The 24845-nt window shown below is 32.0% G+C and overlaps 3 protein-coding genes across 3 annotated transcripts in view; 1 reads left to right on the forward strand and 2 right to left on the reverse strand.

Moving 5' to 3' along the window:
* The window catches only part of LOC130899990 (mitogen-activated protein kinase kinase kinase 4), a 45644-nt gene extending 41200 nt beyond the window's left edge, over nucleotides 1-4444 (reverse strand). Inside the window, exon 1 of the mRNA XM_057810267.1 lies at nucleotides 4081-4444. Coding sequence (XP_057666250.1) covers nucleotides 4081-4211 — 131 coding nt within the window. The 5' untranslated portion in view covers nucleotides 4212-4444. The remainder of the gene's footprint in view (nucleotides 1-4080) is intronic.
* Nucleotides 4445-4637: 193 nt separating this feature from the next.
* Nucleotides 4638-7688, forward strand: LOC130899964 (DNA-directed RNA polymerase I subunit RPA12). Its single transcript, XM_057810187.1, has 3 exons — nucleotides 4638-4787; nucleotides 5097-5319; nucleotides 6574-7688. The coding sequence occupies exons 2-3, from the start codon at nucleotides 5190-5192 to the stop codon at nucleotides 6825-6827; spliced, it is 384 nt and encodes a 127-aa protein (XP_057666170.1). The 5' UTR covers nucleotides 4638-4787; nucleotides 5097-5189; the 3' UTR covers nucleotides 6828-7688.
* A 288-nt stretch (nucleotides 7689-7976) lies between these two features.
* On the reverse strand, nucleotides 7977-24048 carry LOC130899963 (receptor expression-enhancing protein 5-like). The gene is made up of 4 exons (XM_057810186.1): nucleotides 23766-24048; nucleotides 14303-14535; nucleotides 10595-10730; nucleotides 7977-8326 (listed from the first exon to the last, which is right to left on the reverse strand). The coding sequence occupies exons 1-4, from the start codon at nucleotides 23893-23895 to the stop codon at nucleotides 8298-8300; spliced, it is 528 nt and encodes a 175-aa protein (XP_057666169.1). The 5' UTR covers nucleotides 23896-24048; the 3' UTR covers nucleotides 7977-8297.
* Between the last annotated feature and the right edge of the window lie 797 nt (nucleotides 24049-24845).

Here is a 24845-nt window from a genome sequence, read left to right on the forward strand (position 1 = left end):
ACATAACATTGATGGGAAATTATTTTGGAGAAATTCTAAGACCATTCAAGTTATTATAAAAAAACTTTGGACCTACTAAATTATTACCCACTATTCCTGCCCACAAATTAACACAAAATCGATGTTGATTCTTTGTTTGAATTGTAGTATGAGGATTTTCATCTGCCCATAAATGTAAATTATGGGAATTTATATAACCGTCTCGTGTGAAACCTGCTTTATCAGTAAACACTACTTTTCAACAAATATATTATCAACTTGTTTATTCAAAAACTAATCCTCGACTTATGTGGCATACCCTTTCTGAATGTGAAAGGGGTAAAGAAATTGCTCCTTTAAGAATCCTAATTGTAGTGACAATTTGCGTACGCTAGTTGTGGGATCAGCATCAATGAAAAATAAATATTAATCTCTATCAAAATTTTTTCTTATACCAGTAATATGATCTTTGTTAGTAAGTAGTACAAATGTTTATTTATTTATTCATTAGTTCTCCAAGAAATTTTTGATTGTGTTTTAATAAGTATTTTCAATAAATAATTACAATTTATGCTAATTTTCTTCAGAATGTCTCTTTATGGCGAACAGTTTCCTCAGTACCTTTTTGTTAAAAATCGATTGAAAAATTAATTATTATACAGGTTGTCCCTGTAAAAGTTATGGATTGTTAACCATTGGGCGTGCCGCCGCTAACCTTCAGATAGAAGTGTACAATTATTTATTCTGTCAAACGCGCTACATGGAAATACGTAATCATGTATTGAAAATTCATATTGTTCAAATGTATAATTTAGAAAATATACTTAAATATAAGTTCTGATTTCGCAAATTTAAAGGCATATAACTCAAAAACGAGGGGTAGTATGAGAAATTTTTTTGGTCACACTTCACGCCATCTACCCCCTCCCGAATTTTTTGCATCAAGTCCTAGTATATGTTACTTTTTAGTATCAAACGCTTCATTTTTATACAGTTTTTGCCATTGTGTACCATATTTCAAGTAATATGATTTGATGAATAGCATCATTTATGGCTGACATTTAAAGGTTAGATGTATTTATTTTTATTTTACTTTAATTTATTATATTTTATTATTTTATATCAAAAGCAAAATTTGACAATTCCTGGAATCTTTATCTTTCTATTCTGTGTACTAATAAATATATCACACAAATAGTTATTTATTTTAAGATAACATTCTACTTTATGCACATCTGTATATCCTTCTAATATATTATAATACCTTTATAAATTTTTCGCAATGAAATTGAAGATATTTTTATATGGGTTATGAGAATGTAGAAAGACATATTAATATCTAAGTTCAGTCCAAACATATGGAATAAATTCAATTTTAGCGTTATTGTGTACTATGTGAAAAAAAAAACAGGAACAGGCCGAATTGTTAAATGGGAAAGGGGGTCGTATGGTACATTGTTGGAAAGGGATTTCAGTCCCCTGTTCAGCAATAAAAAGTTTTTTAAATTTGGTGCAATCATAAACAGAAAATTAATTTTTAAGATGTAAAATTTTGATAATATCTCTATCACAAAACTTTAAGTGGAATGAAGATAATACTGTCACATATTTAGAATGTACTTTACAATTAAAATAAATGTTCAAAATGACCAATAACCGAGGCGATTTTGGATTTCTCGTGCAACATTTTGTATGACCTCAGGGGTTATTTTGTTAATTCCTTCTGTTATCCTAACTTTTAAATCGGCAATATTGTCTGGTCTATTAAAATATATTTTAGGTTTTAAATAACCCCATAAGAAGTAATCTAAAGGAGTCAAATCAGGGGATCTAGCCGGCTATTCAATTGTTCTATGTCTTCCTATCCATCTGTTGGGAAAAACCTCATATAAATAATTTCTATATCATCATACTGTAAGTTGTCAATTTAAGAATAAAAATCGAACTGTTTCAGGTTGTTTTCACATAGTACATAATTATTCTAAAATTAAATTTATTCCATATATATTGTACATATTTAAATTTCCTAAATTTCTTATTTCTTAGACCTTTATGTTTCTAAATGTTCTTGATTTTAGGTCTCTTCTGTTTTAAAATTAGAAAAGACCTAAAATCAAGAACAAGTTCATTTCTCAATATAATTGAAGATTATATAAATGATCAACATGTATTATCAAGACAATAACATAACATAAAATTATTTCTGAATATCAAAGCTACACATGTGAGGACAAGGAATTGTCTGTAACTACATATTTAAAAATATTCAATTATCACACATATCATAGTAAAAACTAACTTTTCACAGAAATCACAGTGATGACATTTGGAAACAAGAGTCCAGTGTCTGAAGAATGGACTAATTTTCATATTATCTCTTGTTGTTGGTAAGCTTCATCCTCCAATGTAATTATATAAAAAAAGTCTAGATGGAGGGGGCCTGGAGATTGGGTTTCTATAAAATGTATAGAATAGTAATATGTGATAAGTATACCCATCGAGTGAGGTATTGCTCTAGTACTAACATGAGGATTTAATTTCAAGTACTGCTAAGATATTACCAATATTGCCTCACTCCGTTCTAACAAAGTGTTTTTGTAACTGAGATGAAATGCTTCCAATATTACTCAATTTTCAACTAAATACAGAAAAATTGCATCATGTAAACATCAATTTAGATATTAAGCTCCATGCCCTTTTTTGAGTCAATTCAATTTAGTAAATAACAAATAAAAGCATAATATAATAGATAAATTTTCTTTATTCGATATTTTAGATGTCAAATGAAATATTGATATATACCCATAATATTCTTTTGCTTACTTAGTGCAAAATGTTATTACTACAAGTCTCTACAACTACTTAATAATTTCACTTATTTGTATTCTTATCTGGTCACTTTGTACATAACATGATTTTTAAAATGGTTAAATGAAACAAATACAATACAATACCTCTATAGATTGGAATCAAATCAATTGACCTTTGGTACATATTTTGCAGTTTTATTACAAAAGTTTATTAACAATAAAAATTTATCTTATAATCAACAATAAAAGATAAGTGGAATGTGGCTATATAGTAATTATAAAAAAATGTGCAATGTCCAAATTTAGGAAAAAAACGTTTTTAACTGTTTCCATGAACAAATCAGTATAGTTGTACCTAAATTAACATGAGTTTTTTTTATGTTTGGTGCAATATTAAAATACGACAATAGATAAACAAATATATGCAAGTCTTAGAGAAGCTGCTTCTAAAGCTTGTAATTTAAGAAAAAATGTGACAATTCATTCACTTTATCGAAGGCCATTAGCAAATTAAAGTTCAAAGCGTTCAAGTATTGTCTCCCCAAAAGCAGCGAATTGTAGGAAGTCAAATCATAGATTATCTACCAAGATATTTTTCCTTGTCCCACATTGTCTGTGAATGGATTTCTCACACACAACAACCCAGTATTCAGTCATATAAGTACTTCTCTAGATCATATTATATGTGACTTCTATCTGTATCTAAATTTGAATGTTGCATTGAAATAAACAAGTTTGAGACCACTGAAGCTGTGAAAGAAGCAGTACATCTTATAGAAAGAATGAGCATAGAAATAATAACTAAATTGAAAACCACCTATTTAACAAAATGGGTTGCTAATGCAAATAAAATAGAATTATAATCATGATAACATAATAACTAATAACATTATTTTCTAACTATATTGTAATTAATAACAGACACTTGACAACAAAACTGATAATAGTGGTTACCCATTATAGTGAATATTTTAATTGTTACTTAATAGTAATATAATCAATGTGTTTTGACTACCTACTGGAGATCCTTATACATAAATTAGATATGTGTGAGAATTTGTATCAATTGGACGTGTCCAAAACAATATAGCACAAAAATCAAAATTGTACATGACTAATATTAGTCGAGAAACTCAAAAATAAAAAAAAAGGATTCATTATACTCAAGTCGCAATTTTAAACGCCTAAATATACTTCTTTTTCAAAAATTAATGATTGTCACTATTGGAAAGATGAAAACTACAAACTCAAACGCATTTGAAACTAAAATATGGACATAAACTTTACTTACCTCGAATGCCGATCTCTTAAGTTTCTTTCACGATTCTTCCTGAGAATTTTTGTTCTTGGAGGAGTTTTTGAATAAATATCAAATTCACTTAGGTCGTCATTATCTACTGGACTATTTTCTTGATCATCCATTTTTTGAAATCGTCACATTGAATTGTTCGATTAAAAATTTTACTGTTATATCTGCATATTTTTACATAAACAGATTATTAAAAGATTTTACTCGTTTTTTAAAAAGGTAACACGACACAGTTGACATTATATATTAGTAAAACTGAACACAAATTAAGAACTGAATTACAGTTGATGTACTGGATTACCAAACATTTATTTACATAACCTCAGTTCCCGGAACCGTCACAAACGTTTACGTCAAAATCTTCTTCTAATCTGGATTTCTGCCTTAAATGTTGGAGAAAATCAGTATTTTGAGTAATTACAAATACAACATTGTAATACATAATCATTTTAATAGATTTTTTAAAATAAATTCAGGTTTTTTTGAATAAAAATTAGCTTTATTATCTAGGAGCTCTCAGAAACAATGTACAAGACACCATCTAATTATGTTAAGAAGAAGAAACTAACTTTACTTTATTTGAAATATTTAAAATTAAATGGATTTTTTTCAATTGGGTGACAATAATTCTTTTTATTTGGGCATTTACTGATATACTCTTATATCAACAACTCTCCTTTAAACATCTAGTAAGTTAAAAGAATTTAAATATGATATTTTTCAACTAACTATTAACATACAACAAATTAACAGCAATAACACGTGGTTATGAGATTCAAAATACAAATTCAAATAAATTTTTTACACATTCATGAGTTGATTTAGAAATACTATTGATATAAAACTAGTAGTCATGTACAAATTCCAAATATTTGTATAACATTTTTTCTTCTTGGACTCGGGCTTTTCTTACTTCAAACACTTACATTTATAAACAGTTATAAGAATCACACTTCCTCTATAATCACAAATAAAATTATACATTTTTATGATTTAAGTTAAATGGGCTCCAGTGCAGAGTTGGATGTAGAATATCACCTTTCCCCAAGTGAAAATTGAGATATAACACAAATAACAAGAAATTATTCACTATGTCTAGTTCCTTCACAAGAATTCCTGGATTTTGTCCAGATTGTGGTTCAATTTTACCTTCTTTACAAAATAAGGGTGGAGTTACATGTTATTCTTGTTCTAGGATTTTTTCAGAGGATGCGGAAGAAGGTAAGTTTGATATTGAGTGTGATTTAAAATTAAAATAATTGTCTTGATGTAATTTTTCGTTTTTAACTAAACATCTTAGATATGTCTAGTTGAGTAGCCATAATAATGTTGATATGCTATAAAAGTGAGGCAAATCTTCGACCACATTTTTTTTTTTAATTAAATGATGTTTGTTGTAAAGTTGATTATGTAAAATCGGCATTCATTGATATGAAGGAGAACTGTGACATTGCTCAAACTCCATATAAGTATTTGCAATGACTTAAGACACTTTATTTGAGTTTTTTTCATTAACTTTTAATCAACATATTGACTTAAAATTTCATATCTCAGATTAAAATATGGAATGATAATAAATGATTTGAAAAACATTGGTGAAATAGGTAATATCATGTGAGTTAATAAATTAGTTTCTATTTGAAACTGAATGCTCTATTTTTCATTTTTATCATCTATAATAGTATTTTTAATTTAATCAACATGATTACACCTATTTCACGATTTTTTGTGAAATAAATCATATATATGGTTGGGAGATCGAATCTCATTAGAGACGTCATCTTTTCTCAAAAAAACTTTTACTTTAAAACTATTTTTAATGTTTATAGTACTATGTTCATTACCTCTTTTATTATTTTTTCACACATGTTTCAAGAATTTTAATTTTATCTCATTGTTAATATCCAAAACAATGAAATTTGAACTTATTCAATTGCATATTTTTCAGCTAATCATTAGAAAGTAATATTTCCTATCTGACCAAGTTCGTTTACATTTTTGTACCTTTATGTTGTACATTTTCATCTTTTTTATCAGCATCTATTATTTAAATCACTCTTAAAGACCAATTTACATAGAACAAATAATTTTTTTAGTATATTTTACATAAAATGTAGTTTTAAAAAAAACTTTTTTACTTATTTTTTGGAATAATTATTATCCTGACTGATAAGAGTAGAATATTTGTTAGTATAGTGGAAGGAAAATTAGTATGGATAGGATTGGAATTTCTTATTTTTGGCTGTCTTAAACATAAACCAACAATTGATGTCATAAATTAAACCTCTCCAAACTTGAAAAATGTTTAGAGAAACATGTCAAATGCTTATTATTATTTTTTAAAATGAATTATTTTCATCCTCCTCCATTGTTCATATCATTATTAATTATAATTTACGACAAACAAAAAGCCACATTTTCAACAAATAACAAAAAAAGTTTATTCGTTTGGTCACAATTTAAATTTTGTTTCAGTGTTTGGTACCTCTAAAGTAAAATATACAATTGTTTTTAATTCTCGAGAAGCCAAAAAGAAGAACATTAAAGAAGACAAACGGCAAAAAACCAACGAAGTTGAAGAAGAAGGACCAGTTGTAGAAAGAAAATGTCCAAAATGTGGAAACGACAAAATGTCCTATGCTACTTTACAACTGAGATCAGCTGATGAAGGGCAAACTGTATTTTATACATGTACCAAATGTAAATATAAGGAAAGTGAAAACTCTTAACATGTGCATTTTATTTTAAATATATTTTATATATAAAATTATTGAATTAAAAGAGAATATGAAACACAAAAAAGTAGATATAATGTTGTTAAAAAAAGAGTACAGGGTATAATGTATATGCTATGTTAAGCTGACTTAATATGTAAATATGAAACTACTGGTAATATTTTTCTAAAATTTGTTTTTTGTGAAGTTCGTTGCATTTTGAAATATTTATACTAAATAACTAGTTTATAGCAGAATAGTGGCCAGCTAAAAGCCGTTAAGCACATATACCTTCTGATAGGCCAATCAGGCGCTTTTGCTTGAACCTTTTATCAAATTAGGATATGACCCAGCTGCTAGCACCAGTAACCTCATCAATAGAATCCAGCAGCTGCAGATACGATTGTCCCTCCGATTTCTCGTACCGGAACCTACTGCGAGTGCAGTTTTATGGTTTAACAGGCTTTACCTAGACTTCTGGGTTGGAAGTCGTAAGTAGAGGATTGAAGGCTAATTAGAATCTGGGGCTTTTAAGTCTGTAGCCTTGGCCCTTCTTCTCCTTTTTATTCGCATTACCACTGATGTCGCATAGTTTGTGCCAAGCCTAGTCAAAAGCATCAGTCAGAGCTTAGACATCAGTAGAAACTGATGCTTTCAGCAGGCATTGTTCGCGAAACCTGATTAGAGCTCAGATACTATTCATCCCACTGGCTCCCCTCCTTCATGTCCAAGTAGGAGCATCTAAGGAGAGCAGCCATTGGGCTCTTTCATTAACGTAAATGTCCAATGGCTTCTAGAGGGGAAAAAATAACTAGATATATTTTGTTAACTTTTTTTGTACATATTTTTATTAAATCTGATGACCTACGATAGTGATTAATTTTTTTTATTTATAAATGTAATTCTACCTACATTGCAATAGAAATTATGCTCCTGGTGAGTTCAGTTTCGGTTTTTCCAGTTTAAACTGGTAATTATATTTCGAAAGAAAGTTTCCTGTCATCAACACCTGGATATGGAACTTATTCTAATCTAATCAAGATCCACTCAGAGTATTATATAGAACGTAGTTTTAAGTAAAATCAGTAGTAGCTTTGTCGAACCTATTAAAACTGATGTACATTGGAATACTAATGTTAAATTGTGAAGTAATAAAATACAAACTTAATGAACAAGATTTATTGGGTGCTCAAAGCCTAAAACAGGTTCTACCTTAAAATGTTACTCCAATATGTATAATAATAACAGTGTAAAATAAGTGCTTAAACTCGCCGACAAAATTTCACAAAAATCCAAAAAAAGTAAGCTCAATCCGAAAATTTTAAACTTGACATAATATATCAGATTTATATACAATCACAAAAAATATTCGACTTACATAAATAAAAGTCGTAATATATACTAAATATCGATACAAATATTGTAAATAAAAGATTTTTTTCTTGAGGATTAACTGCAATATTGATGCCTTTCTACCGACATTCTTCATTCTGCCTTATCAAGGATTTTAGTTGCTGAAAAAGTAATTAATTAATAATAATCGTTACTTGACAGCTACTTACAAACGACACATGCAACCCTAATTGTTCAATTGATGACTCCCTCTATTGCAAATGATAAACAGGTACTAAAACGGAGAAGTCCCATTATGCCACACTAAATATCAAAAGATTTCTTAATACAATAGTTTATAAATCCAGATTTTAATTGCTATTAATATACACTCGAGAGCAAAAAAAATGACAAAAGTCGCACGCTCGCGGTCAAGTCTCTAGCAAAAAATCTGTAGCTTGCATTTTTTTTTATATGATTTTAGCATCTCAAATCTTAAATTGCTGGAAACGTAAGATCCTAATACAAATTTTTGGTCCTGTTTGCGAGAACGGGGCGTGAAGGGTCCGGAGGAATGCTGAGCTGAGTCAGATATGTGGCAAGCCAGATTTGGTGTCGTTCGTCCGGGGGGCGCGTCTGAGATGACTGGGAGACGTCTTCTGATCGATACCCACGCAGAGCCATGGAGTTCCTGGAGGACTGCGACTTAGAGGAAGACCACGCCTTCGCTTGTTGGAGGGCCTTGAGGCGCTAGGGGTTCGATGTTGGAGGGATGTTGCATAGGACACAAAGATTTGGCAAGAATTTCAAATCCATTAGCTTTATAATGAGTGGGCTATGTTGTTATTGAGTTTTTATTTTGTTGAATGAAAAAGTATAAAACGAAAAGGTATCTTAAACAAAGAAAAGGGGTTTCTAGCTTAAACTTTTCCCTGAAGTTCGTACCATAAATGCTCGATAGGAATTAAATCCGGGCTACGCGCTGGCCAATCTATAACTGCAATTTCGGCATCCTGTAAATACTGCCGTACAGAACCTACGGTATGTGGACAGGCGTTGTCTTGCATTACAATGAAACTGACCTAAGGAACGACGTGATCATCTAAAATGTATTCTATGTATCGGTTCACCGTTAATCCTCCCGCTCCATCGCCAGTTTCAATAAAAACCAACCCGGTTTTTGCTTCCATTGAAATGCCCGCCCAAACCGTCCAGGAACCTCGTCCGAACGCCACGTTTTCAATTATGCAATACTACGCGAATCTTTCTCCAGGTCTTCTACAGACTCGTCCTCTTCTATCGCTACTATGCTTTCGTTTGAGAAGAGAACGGAGCCCCATTGTTCGTTAGTCTAATTAACGCGTTCTCTGGCAAATCGTAGACGGGCTTCTCGGTGGGCTGGGATTAATTTGGGGCCAGTAGCTACCTTCCTCTGACTGTTCAGCCACTCCTCGTGTTTCTTTGAGTTCTTGCTCCATGTCGATCGTAGATTGTGACCTCACCAACTAATGTGCAGATTGAATTTTTAGTTTCGCTACATGTCCATTGTGAGATTGTTGACAGTGTATAGAAAATATTTTTGGCTTTGCACCTTGTCTATCGTGGGATTGTTATCACACCAACTGATGTGCAGAATGAATTTTCTCTAGATTCACTTTGTTTTGTAGCAGAGAAGGTGACAAGTGGTTTCAATTTGTAATAATGTACTAGGTATCATGTGAAGAAAATTAATTAAAAAGTGTAACAAACATTTGAAGCTATTTATTCCTTTTTTACTGATACCGAGAGGAAGAGCCCCAAAATCTCTGATAAACACCCTCATTTCAAATTCCTTGCTACAGTACTGACTCAGAATAAAGCATGAAATTTTCTTGTCGTCGATTCGTGCAAAGGAAAACTTGATAAAATAGTCAATAATAACAGCAATTTTAATCTGGATTTCTTGTCAGAAGGAATCAAATGAGCCCAATATATTTGCCAAAAAAGGAGACACCTTTTTTTTGACCCAGAGTCTTTCTGTGGTAAAGGAAAATGCTCCTCCAAAAAGAAGGAAACTAGAAGAAAACCTTTCCGGGCTACATTACTTCAAAAAAAGATTCCTCGATACCACTATGTCCTAAAAAAATTTAGATCTAAGCAAAAACAAGCTACACTTCTCTAGCTTTCTTACAAGGCATTACACCCGATGAGATTAAATTTAGCAGAAACTGTTGGGAATAGATTCTGTGGAGAGAAGGATGAAACTCCAGTTCAACTAGTTCTAAAGTGCCTCGCCGAAGGAAGCATACGAAAAAATGCTTTAATAACAAACCTGTTGTGAAATATGAGTTTGATGATGTAGAACAGCACCGAACAAACCTTAAGGCCGAATGGTAACATGAATTATTTATCCTAATAGTAATTATAAATTTTTATATAGTCAACTTTTAAAATAATTATTATAAACATACCTGAATCTTTCACCTTGTTTATTGCGCCATCTATATTACCCTCATGCTTTAGGAAGTAAGGCTTAATAATTCTTCGGTAGAGTATAATAGATCCATTAAGGTCTCCGGGGAACATAAGCCATACCATAAAAATGCACTACAAATAAATCAAGGTACTGACATTCCATAATTTTTAATCATGAATTGGATAAATAATGTTCCTATATAATTAATACCTCCAATTTAATAAGCGTCGTTATTGAAATTTAAAATTTCTATTTAAACTGCATTAACCCATCAAGGCCTAGTGTCCGAATGGCCACAGTTTATATATAATTTTAAAGCGCGAATTTCAAAAAAGCTTAGAAGAGTATTGGATAGATGGCAGCATATATATAATGTCTTCTCTATTCATGGCAAGTTGAAGATAATGGTAGAATAGCTGTTTGTCAGCAGGTTAACGGAACTTCTCGTGACCGTGCCGATCAAAATGGACATACGATTCGAATAAATGCAAATTCTCTTTCCACAGAAACTTTTATGATGTGATATTTGAGAAAACACAAATACATGTTTCTATAAGAAAATTTATTGATAATACCGATTTGTGTAATAATAACGGCAACTCTAGACACGCAAAGTTTCGATGTGGAATAATATGGAAATTCTTCACATTTTTTTCAGACACGGCTTTTCTTTAGAGGAAGCTCTTCAAATTGCATATTCTAATGAACTACCAGTGGACTGAATATATATTGAACTCCCCGACCCCAGTTCTCTTACTGATAAAGAATCGGGGGATGAAGATTACAATGAATGTAACACAGGTAGCAAGGTCTCCAATTAGCAGCTGGCAGAAGATATGACCAACGATATCAATACTAAAGGAAAACCAAAAAGCGGATCAAACAAAAATCTTTGAAAACAGCACCAAAGACAGACATCAGAGAATTAACAATGTATTTTTAGCTTCAACTACTATAGAAAAAAATTACTGTTGAACTGTTAGCGATCTTCAACCTATGTCTAAATCCTTTCCCGAACAAGACTCCAACCAATATTATGATATGTCTCCTGTAGAGTTATTTGAGCATTTTTCGATGGATATGCTTTCAAATATTTGCATACAGAGACATGAGATGAAGCACTTTTGAAAACTATGCTGATCCAAATACCACAGTTGATGAACTGAAATGTTTTATTGGAATTCTGGTTCTTAGAGGGAAAACGTAGTTATTGGGACATCCAAGGTGATATGCACAATAATATGCTCTCCGATTTTGCACAATATTACAGTTTATACACTGTGCGAATAACAACGCAGTTGATAGTTCGTAGGTGTGGGCGGCCGTGATGCCGTTGAGCACATAGGCCTTCAGATAGGTCCGTCGTGCCCCACTTGACATTATCAAACTCCGATGTCCTTTGAGAAGCCAATCTGGCGCTTTGGCTTGAACCCTTTGATGTCATTAGGCAGGTTTTGGGGTTTGCCCAGGTGTTTACACTGCGCCCGTGTGAGTGCAGGGCATTCACAGATAACGTGGTGGGAAGTTTCGTCCTCCTCCATGCACCAGCGGCACTCCGGATCATCCGTGATGCTCATGGTGTGAAGGTGACGTCTTATATGGCAGTGTCCGTTCACTAGTCTGATTACGCGCCTATTTAGCTGGAGCAGTTGTTTGGTGAGAGACGAGCGGGGTCCGTCTATATGAGCCTTCGCTTATCTCATGCCAGGCGTCTCCATCCATCTCTGCCGAGTTCGCCTTGCGAAAAGGCTGTTGAGAGACGAGATGATAGCGCTTTTGGCCACACCAAGGATGGGTTGTGGGCCCATTGGTGTGTTCGCCGATCCCAACGCAGATATTTTGGTCGTTATCCAACACAGGTCCATTTCTTTCTATGTTAGTAGAAATAGTAACGGAGAAACACTTGCCATACAACTTCTTTGATAACCTTTTTACAAACTTCAATCTGATATTCTACTTTAGGGAGAATGGTTTTACAGGAACATGTACAATAGGCGATAATAGGATCCCAAAGGACTGTCCGTTGCCCAACAAAAAGATCTTGAGTATACAATAAAAAAGAGGAGCGCTAGAGCGAGCGAACGGGGTTTTCTTAAATAGATGGCTAGACAACAACGTAGTTACCATAGCGAGCACCTGTTTTGGTACCATCCCACCTCGAAGGTATGGGGAATACCGATTTGATGACGAGAATATCAATGGGGATTCGTCCAAAAAAATGGTGGTGGTGCATATTCACCTGGTTAACAACATTTCCATTGCAAATACCTGAAGAATAATGACTCAACTGGAATTTAAACGCGAATTGGTGCAAGTATATTCAACCAGGTATGGAACTTCCCCTAAATCTGCCATAGTACTTCAATAAATAGCATTACACTTAATAGGGTAAGCGATGACATCAGATACGATAGACTCGACCACATTCTGATAAGCGTACCAGATAAAAAAAGAAAAGATGTGCAGGTGAAGAATGCTGCTCTATAATGAGGACAACGTGTAAAAAGTGCAATGTAGGACTTTGTTTAGGAAGCAATCCTATTTTTTATACGTAAAGCTAAGTTTTTTATTTTTACCAAAATTTTTAGAATTTTAGAAAAATAAACTAGTTAAAGTTGACAAAAATCGAAAAAAAAATTATTTGGGCTCTCATGGTTTGAAATGAATAAATTTAGTTTTGTGATTTTGCTTCAGTCATGTATCTTCATCAGAAAGGTGCGTCAAGTAAAGCTACCAGAAAAAATGTACGAAATGTTTACAGCACGATCGATATCTATCCATCCAAGACTTCTTGTGGCAATTTCCTTATTACATCTTAGCCGCGGTTACGATCACTACGCTGTTATGGAGCTTTCTTTCATACGAATTTCAGAAATGAACGTTCAAAGCTGACATGAATAAAATAGGAAGAGTTCTAGATGTGGTGCTATCGGAGAATCCTCAAGACCCCGTGGACTGCACATACCAGTAATGACGACGTTTTTTTGCTGGAAGCAGCTCAAAAACAGAACGCCTTTGTAATCCCACCAAATTGACAGCAAGTTGTTTTTCAGCTTCAAATGTGATTTGTGCTGGTTCATTGTGTTTGCTCCATGATCTTTTACGAACTATGTTAGTGTACAGGACCCCTTTTTCATCACATGTTATGATTCCGTTCAAGAAAGAGTCGGTTTCATTTCGTTTTTAAGATGCATATCGCAAATGTTGATTCTTAGTGTTAAATTTGATTTGGTCATCATCAACTTCACAAGGCCGACCACAACGTTGCTCATCTTTGGGGTACCAATCTCCAGAACGGAATTTTTCATACCAATTCTGACATGTTCGCGCTCTGATAAGCAATCAACAGCATAAACTTCACATATCTATTTGTGAGCTGCATCAACTTTCTTTCCTTTACGGAAATAAAAAAGTAGAATGTTCGTTTCAATAAAAATTACGCACTGGTCGCTTCTAAAGTTACGTCAATGTGACCAGTACTACGCGACAAACGGCAAAGTACAGTTATTCAAAAAATAAAGCAACGCTCTCTATCAGTAAAATGCGAACGTACTTAGTTATCAACATTATATATGTATTATGCTTAGTTCCTATCTATATATTAATGGAAAATAATCTTTTGGAAAAATACATAATATCGTTATAGTAAAACTAGAGGTTAAAGCTTACTTGTAAATATTGACCTTGTTCAATTATTACTCACCTTAACTAGCCAGTACAGTGGGAACCATCTAACAATAATATCCACAAAATATTCCGTTACTGAAAATAAAGAAAAAACTACCCAATACGTTAACCATTTGGTATCGTCGTCTTTGGACTTCGATTCAATGGCTTTTATCGATACGTAAGCAGGATACAGGAAACCCAAAGTGTTACAGACTAATTGGGCAAAATAACCAAACACCAGCCACAGGCCAACGAGTACAGCAGCTCCTACAAGTAACATTATTACACAAATAAACAGTTAGTACTTTTGAATTCAATTTGATAAGATTTAATTGCGATAAAAAGAGAAGAAAATTACATGCCTGATATGTGTAATGGAATTTTAATTATCAATGAAACTGAAATTAAATTCTTAATTATACCAGTGGCGTAACTTTCATAATATAACTTTAAATACAAAACTTTCGGTTTGCCGTTACAAAATTGAAATGCGTAAGACTCTTCATAGTTGTCGTTTGACATCGCCGTGTGCCGTTGGTGACTTGATCTTCTCCTGTTCATGGCAATTTTCGTAGCAATAGAAAAGAGCTGTTTACATTTGTCCCAATAAAAAAAGTCTTCGTTATTTTCCATAATATCGTCCACCATATCACAAACCAAAACACAAAAATATCACGAAAACAAAAAGCAGTACACACGCCAAAGAGAATAACAAAATTTTTAGGTTAACTGTAGCAACATCAAGTTTATGAGTAGGATAGAGAATTTGCTACGAACGCCAAACGGCAAACGTTAACCGCAAACGGCAACGACAAACGGAAATTCAAGTTTATGAATCGGCCTATAATCGTGAAATAGACGATGGGATTAGGATAATGCATTTTAAAATAATTTTACATAATGATACGAAGGCGGTTTGATGGAAGAGAGATTTTTAGTTGGTTGGTAATCAAATTGTTATACTTCTGACGACCAGTAGCGGATTTACAAGTTGGCCGCCTGTAAGTTATCCATCTTTTGCCGTTTTTTAGTTCACAATTATTCAAAGCATATTTTTTTCATTGCATATAATTGTTGCAAGACATTATTTTAAGCACAGTTGAATCGTGTACTTCTACAGAAAGGTAAGGTACGTTTTAAAACTATTCAACAAGAATAAAGCTTACACAAGAAGTAACGTTGATGGATACGAGTATTTTTCGTTGACACTCACAGTTTAACAAAATCATAATTATTTTGTTGTATGATAAATTGGTCATTAGGTCTGACTCTATGCATAAAAGGGATGAGGCGTTAAGTATTTTTCAAGGAAAAATTCGACTATTACTGTAGGCATGACTAGAAGAAAAATGGAGGGCACATCATTTTTCCCATGTTTTGAGACCTCCTGAACACGATTATGATGGTTTTTCGAATGTCTGTAGCTACAATTCTTATTTTCGTCTCTCGAGCAATTGCTATGGTCCGATTTGGTTCAAAATTAGCTTACTTGGCTTTTTTGGCGGCAGATTGATGTTATTAGAGTTTGGTTGAAAACAAATGAATATTTCGAGGGGTCGCAGTGCAAAAAAGTGGTTTTTGACCTTTGATCACCTCTGCAGGTCAAACGAAAAGCGACTGAAAAATGAAATTTCACATGAAGGTTCAATTAGTTGCGAGATGATTTCCTGTCTAAGGTCGAAACTTTCCATCTCCATCCCTCTCCATTTTATGGTCATTTTTGTTATATTTTCTTATTTTTTGGCCAGAAAAAGTTTAACTAGAGGGTTCGAACTTCGCATGCAAGTAGGGGTGATGTTGAAGAATTGTCTTTATCAAGTTCAAAGTTTTCTTCTTCAGTTCTTCTAGCACAAAACGCCCGAAATCATTTTGATCGTTGTAATTGTTGAACTGGACCGCCTCCTATTTAATGAATAATACGAGTATGATAGTTGCTAGGATGATTTTTTTTACTTCCCATTTTCGAAATTTCTTGTCATTATGATAATTTTTTCTTTGTTGTCAATTGGAATTGAACAAGAGGGTTCGAGACCACCGGGTCTATTGAAATTATGGAATAGCAAATTTTCCATATAAAGAAATAAGATTGAGAATTGATATCATTTCCAAGAAATTCATTTTATGGTAAGATTTGTTTGTGTATTAGTTAAATTCTTCATTCGACGAAAAATTCGACTTTCGTGATGGAGCTCTGCTGCTCACGGCTTTTTATTTGATTTAAAGTTGATAGTAAATACCTCTTCACTCTTTTCAAACAAGAGAAGCTTCTGTCACCTGAATAACTTGATGCTGATGTACACAAAATAATAAGAAGTAAAAGTTAGTAGCTTTGTAACTGTACGCGTTCCTGAACTAATTTCGATTCTAAATCATTGGTGTACAATTTTTCCAGAAAACTACCTCTTCTGTTATTCCGTTAGTTCGTAAAAACTCACTCAATTCTATAAGAAATAAGAATTTTTATTTAAATCCATTTTAGGCCTGCTAACTCGAAGATGAGACAACGATAAACGTATTAACTCTGAAGTAATCACTAGCAGCCATTCCAATATATTCCTAAAGTGTTCCATTGAATATTCTTTTTTGTTGTCTCTTTTCATTTTTCCAGTATATATTTATCATCAAAGATCATCTATTCAGTGTAAATAATAATAATTAGTTCGAATCTTTTGAATCGGAATAAAACAAAATTTGCCGTCCTTTGAAATCTGCCGCCCTATTCCACAACCTACTCGGCCTGCTGGTAAATCCCCAATGTTGCTGACATATATCAGAATTTCACACAAGTGTTCATAAAACGTTTTTACAGTAAAGTAACTTTTTCATTAAAAACCGATTCTTCAGTCGTACCGCCCCTATATATTTATATTTTTTTCGTGATGATTTATCTTGATTGTAGGACTCTTTTGAGAGAAAATTGGTTTAAAATAACAAGTAAAAATTTGACGTTTAGACCTGTTTCGGTGTTTATCAAAATATATTTTTATTTTTAGCGATTTATTCAACTATATCAGTGTCAAGTTTCTTCTATTTTTTTTATATACAAATAAAAGTTAATATTAAAATTGCAAGAATAAAATTATTTACATACTTATAAGTATAGATTCTATACTACGTTAAATCAATAATTTATATAGAAACTTATCAGAAATACGTAATGTGGTCCATGAATTTTTGGCCTCATATAGTAAATAGACAAGTCTCAACAAGCTTCACACAAACTTGCTGCCACAATCCGTTTTATTATAATAGATATCGATCGACCACTCAGGCAAGTTGTTTTGAAAAATGTCTCAAATTGAGTTATAAAATTTTTGACTAAAGAAGAATTAAATCAGACACAATTGAAAAACAGAATGGAGGCTGTTTACGGTGACTTGTGTCCAACAACTAAAAATTGGTCTCGCGTTTTGCTAGTGACGAGAATCATTAGAAGTTGAGCCACGTGCGGGAGGTCCTGTGACTCCAGAAAACATTATATTAATTTGTTCTAAGCGCGCCTAAATTGCAGCATAGATTGGCATTTCCAAAACAAGTGTTCTAAAGATTTTTAGAGCATTGCCGCGAGAACCAAGAAAGTGTAATCTCTTAATTGAAACTGGTGTTGAAATTATGATCTGAAATCCATGGAGTGCGATTGGAAACGTTAGCCAAAACAAGCAAATGTGACGAAAAGCATCAAAAAACTGATGGCTACAATATTTTGTAATTCCCAGGGTATCCTTTTGATTGACTTCAAGGAAACAAATACAACCATGAACGCGGCATATTTCTCTGACTTACTAAAACAGTTACATAAAAAAGTATTGAAAAATACTACTGTACACGAATGTGGCTTCACAAAGACTGAACACCCACCATATCGCCTTGATCTAGTCCTGTCCGACTAATGTTTATTCGCAAATCTGAAGGCCAGTTAAAGGGGTAAAAAATAACAGCAACAATGAAATTAAAAAGGCAGTGTACGAATATTTTATTTTCTATGTTAAGATAAGTACTCATTATGGAGTGTAGAGAAGGAGTAACATCTCTTATGGACGGTACGTTTAAAATATGGTCTGAATTCTGTAGGGATAATACGTGGTGCTGATTGTACTATGGGATTGAGATCTGAAGTTAAACACTTACTGTATAAGAAATTATCAAAGTTGTGACTGACGTTTGATTATATTCATGTGAAAAGCTGTGCAATCCTTAATATCTTATTAGATTTTTATTTTTTATTAAGAACTTGATATATTTCTGTACCTGCTTGCATAAGCTAATTACCAATGATATTTTAACAAAACTATAATTATTATATTTGTTGCGGATAGAGTTCAATATTATATTTCTATGAACCAAAATGTTTTATTTTCAATTATTGTATTATTCTTATTGATATTTTTATATGACTATAACTATTATATTAGTTGCTAACGAAGTTCAATATTTTATTTTTATGAACCGAAATATTTTTTTTTATTATTCCATTATTTTTATTGATCTAATTATATCGCTATAATTATTATATTGGTTACGGATAAAATTCAATATTTTATTTTAATCAACCAAAATGTTTTTTTTATACTATTTCATTATTGTTACATGATTCTACTTTTTTTTTCATATTAGAATATATGTATTATCTAAACCAAATAAATAGCTAAATAATAAAGTTAATTTAACGAGATTCTGTTTTGTTAATCGTTTCATTATTTTAATACTACTAATTTCATTATCACGGTGCATTATTTAAAGCATTACTATACAGTTATTTTCAAATCAGCGCGTAAAATTCAAGCGAATACCCTCTATAATCAGCGCCACCTATTTACCCATCAAAAATCAGCTCACATTTTTTAACCCAGAGACGTTCCTCCTTCTCTACACTCCATAGTACTCATGAACCGCATTACGTATCTAACACCACATAATACTTACTTGGAGCACACATAAATTCACTATTATAAATAAGTAAAAAATCAAGCCTAAAAAGAAACGACAAAATATTTCCTTCTCTCATCCCAGCTAATTTATAAAAAAAATAACTACCAACTCGTGTATCTGGAAATATATCAAAACAAGTCAAGTCTGAAGTAACTGGTGATGAGGCATCGTTTCATGAATTTGATATTCAACCTTGGCAATTTAGAAGGACGTCCTCTAGCTGAGACACAGCATGAAATAAGCATTTTAAAATCGATGAAAAGAAATTGATATTGACATTTTCTTCTAATGAAATTATTGTTACATAGTTTCAATTGGTTCCAGAAGATGAAACAATATAAAAGTATATTATCTTAAGCCGGTACCACACGATGCGGCCAATACTTCCAACGTTGGCCGCTGGTATGATTGGACGCAACGTGTGTTCGTAGTGCGCATGTCATTCGACAAATGTTTTGCTTCGAACGTTGGCCATGGAAAGTCGGTATTTTTGATCCAGCTCAAAGGAATATCCAACATTGGAACGAAGTTGGAGTCCACACTTGTGGTACAACTACAACTCTTGTCCTCTTGCGGGTGAATAAGAAAAACCATAAAATTCTCTTTGAATTTCATAGACTTCACCTTTACGACATTCAGTTATGTAATTTAGCATTTAGCATTCGCCTTCATAGCATTCCGTTAAAATAGCATTTCTCCATAACTACTCAATCAACATAATAGATTATGACAAATCTTACTTACAAAAAAAAACAATTTCCATACCAAGAGAATATTTTAGGTTAGAAATTTGCATTAAACTTCAATTAGCGTTAAGTCCAGTGTTCCCAACTCTCAATAATTTATCTCCCTAATGCCCCAATCAAAAACCCCTAAACTCCCCACAATTACTAGGGATTCCCCCTAAAAATTTTATTATTTATGAAATAAATAATTAAATGTTCAAACAAATAACATTAAAAATAATAAAATACCATTAAACAAATAAGAAATTTCAAACAATCGATAAATAATTTCATTCCGCAACATCATTTTTTAAATTTCTTCATTCATAAATTATTAAAAATTTCAAGCAACAAATTATTTTCTTCAGATTCTGATTTTTTAAAATCATTCATATCGACATGAATAATTTCAAAATTTTTGCGAATGATTGAAATGTTGTGCATTATCCACCATTCCGTTGCAGCGTGGATCGAACCATAATCATATTTTGTAATATTTCAATCGATATTTTGTTAACAACTTATTCTTTACAATGTTATTATATAGATGTTTGAAGTTATTAAAATCCCTAAAAATATAATACCCTGTAAATCATCTCATTCCAACCCCTAAGTTGGGAACCCTGGTTAAGTCGATACCACACTATACATCCAATGCTTCCAACCTTGAATGCTGGTATGATTGGACGCATCGAGTACCCAACAATGGAACGAATTTGGAACCAACACTTGTGGTACAACTACACATACTTCTTGTCCTTTTGCATGCGAATGAAAATCCAAAGTTGCCAGTACCATCCAGTTTATTTTAAAAAAATTTATATCTGTTCATAACTTTCTTGTCATGATATCATTTCTTTTGGTAAGTTTAGGTAAGGTTCCAGCCTTCATCCAATGTTCAGCCAACATTGGAAGTTGAATGTTGGTACAAACGTTGGATTCATCGTATAGTTGAAGCTTTCCTTCCAATGTTCAGCTGTACGTTGGACGCATCGTATAGCACCAGCTTTAACACATGTGAGAAAGCAAATTCATAGAAAAAAGACTAGATTTGTGAAAATAAAATTCTTGTATGACCAAAACTATTGTATTCTTAAAGTGATTCCTACAAACGCATTAAAATATTTTGTTGAGTATATTCATTGGAATAAGTGTAATATTACTACTCTCACTATTGGAAAATAAGTGGTATTACTCATTATCGAATAATGAAAGTCGTGGAAAAATGAGTATTTTTGAATGCAGATTTGTTATTGGTATGCTTTTTAATTGAATAACTGGAATAACGACTAGTATTACTGTTCTCAAAAAATAACTCAAAAGATATTATGACTTCAAGATAAATCAAACACCAGTATATAATTTTGCTTGAAATTATATAATAAGTAATATCTCAAAAAAAATATTTTGTTTTTATCCCTTTAAACTATCTTAGTTATATGAACAAAATAGGAAAACCTAACTAGCTAACAGTTATCTACTTATTACGGAAGTTTTTTATTAACAGATTAGAGATAATTCTTAAGTTCTCAATATCAACGTTACAAACATGGAAATAGATCAAGGCCGAGAAGGTGATAACGATTGCGGTTAGGTAGTAGTTTTCAAATTGGCAATAACTCGACTGGTCAATCATTTTTTAAAAATGACATTAAAAAAATTAGCTAAAATAAAGATGAGTATTAACGTTATTTCTTTGATCTCCCTCAACTATCTAATTTTATTTAAATCAGTATAGAAAATACCAAAATATTTTCACCTTTCTTCTCTAATCTCCCCAACACCATAAATTATTTTCCAATAAACAAAATGGAGATGCTTGATTGAAAAAAATTAATGGGCCCATGCCTTATGCTAAAAGAGTTATTGCAAATAGATATAAGGCTATTTAAAAAAATTATTCAGCTGCTCCATCCATTGGGCATCGGAGGTCTGGTTGATATATTTCTTTACTAATCTACTGATTCTCATTTAAGTATTTAGCTATTTGACTTTCTACTAGATTTTCTCTTTCTTTTGCACTGTTTCTGTTACGTTCTATTTTTTATGTTTTGCTTAATCTCCCACATTTGCTCTTATTTTTCAAATATTTATTATTTGTCTTTTGGGCCCCACTCATTCTGTTTCAAAGTATTGACTTCAGATAGTTTTAGGTAAAATATATCAAGGAGGCATATGAAACACTAGAGAGAAATTTTCTTCAATGAACCATTTGACTTTTTGAGGAAAAAAATTAATTAAATATTTTGAACTTGAACACACTGTTTACACCACCACTACACCAACACTCACAATTACACTGTCTGACACACGTTTCGATAACCAAATTAGCGTCTTCAGAAACTGAATGAATATCACCAACAGTTCCAGAAACTCCAACTAACTCTCATTTACCCCAGAATTATATCCTTATTTCTTCCTAAATTCTGGTATATCCACTTTTCAAAACAACAAAAGTTTTAACAGTAACAGAAGAAGCACTCTTTTGGATCATATAAAGTGGCTTACAACATATCTAAATGCAATAGACACTGTTGCAAAATAGTTAATTTCAACCATTTACAAAGTCATGTTCCGTGGGAATTTTATCAGTTGATATTCAGCAGTAGCCTAGCTCTGGGCTCAATTGTTTACTCTTGCTCTTTTTATTTGCTACAAGATCCTGTCTATGTTCTAAGATATGCGAGGATTTATTGTTTTGTACCAATAGAGATACAGCAAAGTTTGATCAATAGAACAGTCAAAACACACTAATAATAAAAGAATCTTCAAAAATTCATTTACTCATATATTATGTTTGTACTAAGTAGAAGGCCTTTTCTCTGTCTATAGAACATAAAGAAAAGACAAAAATTTCCTTGGGAGAAATTGTAAACAAAGAAATAGAAACACAATTATGGATTTGGAGGTAACTGAAAACCAACATTTGAAATGGCCACTTGGAAAGATAGAATTTAATTACAGCTCTACAAATGAAAGAGATGGTAAATTAAGGTCATAGTAGAGCCTAAAAATATAAATTGGACAGTTTGATACAGGTTTTTTTATAAATAAAACTGTAAAATTATTCAAATAATCCAAAGAGTTCAAATGGTTTGGATAAATTTACAAAAGGATTGAAAAGAGGCAGCTTATAGAGAGAACAAATGCTAACATGGAGACCATTTGGAAATGGTTTATTAATCAAAGTAGTTTTTTAAGCATTACTTGTTTTGTACTATTTTGTCTATGAAATCTTATCCAGATTTGTTTTGCAAAATATTATGAGTTTGGGATTTTCAAGGACAAGGTATATTTACTTTGACTTAAAAGTGTTATAACAGAAAATGTACTCAGATAAACTGAACTGTCTTTAAAACAAAAAATGGTTATAGAATACTGGTTTTTACTTTAAAAAAATATTGTTAAATACTAATGAATTATGGATAAAGTTTTTTATGTACAACTTATATAACATACAATTTTTATTTTCCTTTTCTTAAAATATCATTTTTAGAATGTTATTAATTAATGAATAAGATTCATCATCATCATCATTCAACAGTAACAACTAAACTACTTGAATTGAAAAATTCGTTGCAAATTTATTGCAAAAATTTTTTGTTTTAAATCAAGTGATAAAACATCATATTATGATTTATAAACATTACATCATATTACAACATTTATTTTTCGAAAATATTAAGAAATCCAATTTTGGAATACATTTTTAAAAATAAATCAACCAAAACACGATATCTATATCTGAAAATCTTGAACTCAATATTGCAGAGAGCTTTTAGTAAAAAATGTCAAATTATTATCTTAATGTAGTAAAAATTAAAATCCAAATAAATTATTTACCTAAAGCAAGATATAACCTCTCTATGCCTGTTTTCTGTTCAGCGATTGCTAGAATCGGAGTCCATGGTTTAGAATTATCATACAATGATACTTCCAATTTCTTTTTAATCTCGATCAATTTCTGTGCCATGTTGTTTTTTGGAATGGAGGAGAAAAGTTACCGTATTAAAATTGTTGAAATATAATTACAAACTAGTTCTAGTCAACATCTATAAAAAACCTGTATACCCGGTTAAAACTTCATAGTCATGTGGAGGGGTGGTGGGGATGTAGAGGGGACCACAGTGAAATTAGACTAATGACAAATGACGTTTCACTTGATGAATGCTGATAAGCTAATAGTATTCGAAATACATAGATTATACTTATTTTCAAAATTGATCAATTACTATACTATTCTAGAATTTTTGCCCTAAGGCAAATAATTCATTAAGGAGTAGCACAGAAACATAGCTAGAAAAAGAGAAATAGATCGTTATTAAATTGAAGAACCTTGGGATTTTTGCCGTAGTTTATTTTTAAAATAGATCAATTACTATAGCATTTTTGAGTTGTCCCCTGCGAGACAAATAATTCATCAGGAAATGGTACAGAAACATAGCTAGAAAAAAAGAGAGAAATGGATTATTATTGAATTATAGAATCTTGTGATTTTTAGCGTATTTTATATGTCATTTCAGGATGACGTCACAACCAGCTGCTATATTGTCTTGTAGGACAAATAATGGGTTATTTACATAAAAATTATGGTTATAATGGTGTTTTATTCTCATTTTTTGGCCAAAGATATACATTTCGAAAAAGCATTCGAAACAATCAATTCTCTATATACACATGAAATAAAATTTTTGCTTGCCCACCACGACAATATGGCCGACGTGGCGCTCTCTGTCAAGCGTTTTTCTTTACTCCCTTATCTCGTTTCACCAAACACCACACAGTGAAACAAAGATAGCTCTACCTTCGACCTTTAGACAAGAAAAGTGTATATACAACAGTCTAGAATTACTATGTCTATGATTACAGTGAACCAAAATTAACACTAGAATTTGTGCCAATATATAGCTTATTAGCACCTAA

The sequence above is a fragment of the Diorhabda carinulata genome, chromosome 12 (genome assembly GCF_026250575.1).
Source record: "Diorhabda carinulata isolate Delta chromosome 12, icDioCari1.1, whole genome shotgun sequence".
Classification (NCBI taxonomy): domain Eukaryota; kingdom Metazoa; phylum Arthropoda; class Insecta; order Coleoptera; family Chrysomelidae; genus Diorhabda; species Diorhabda carinulata.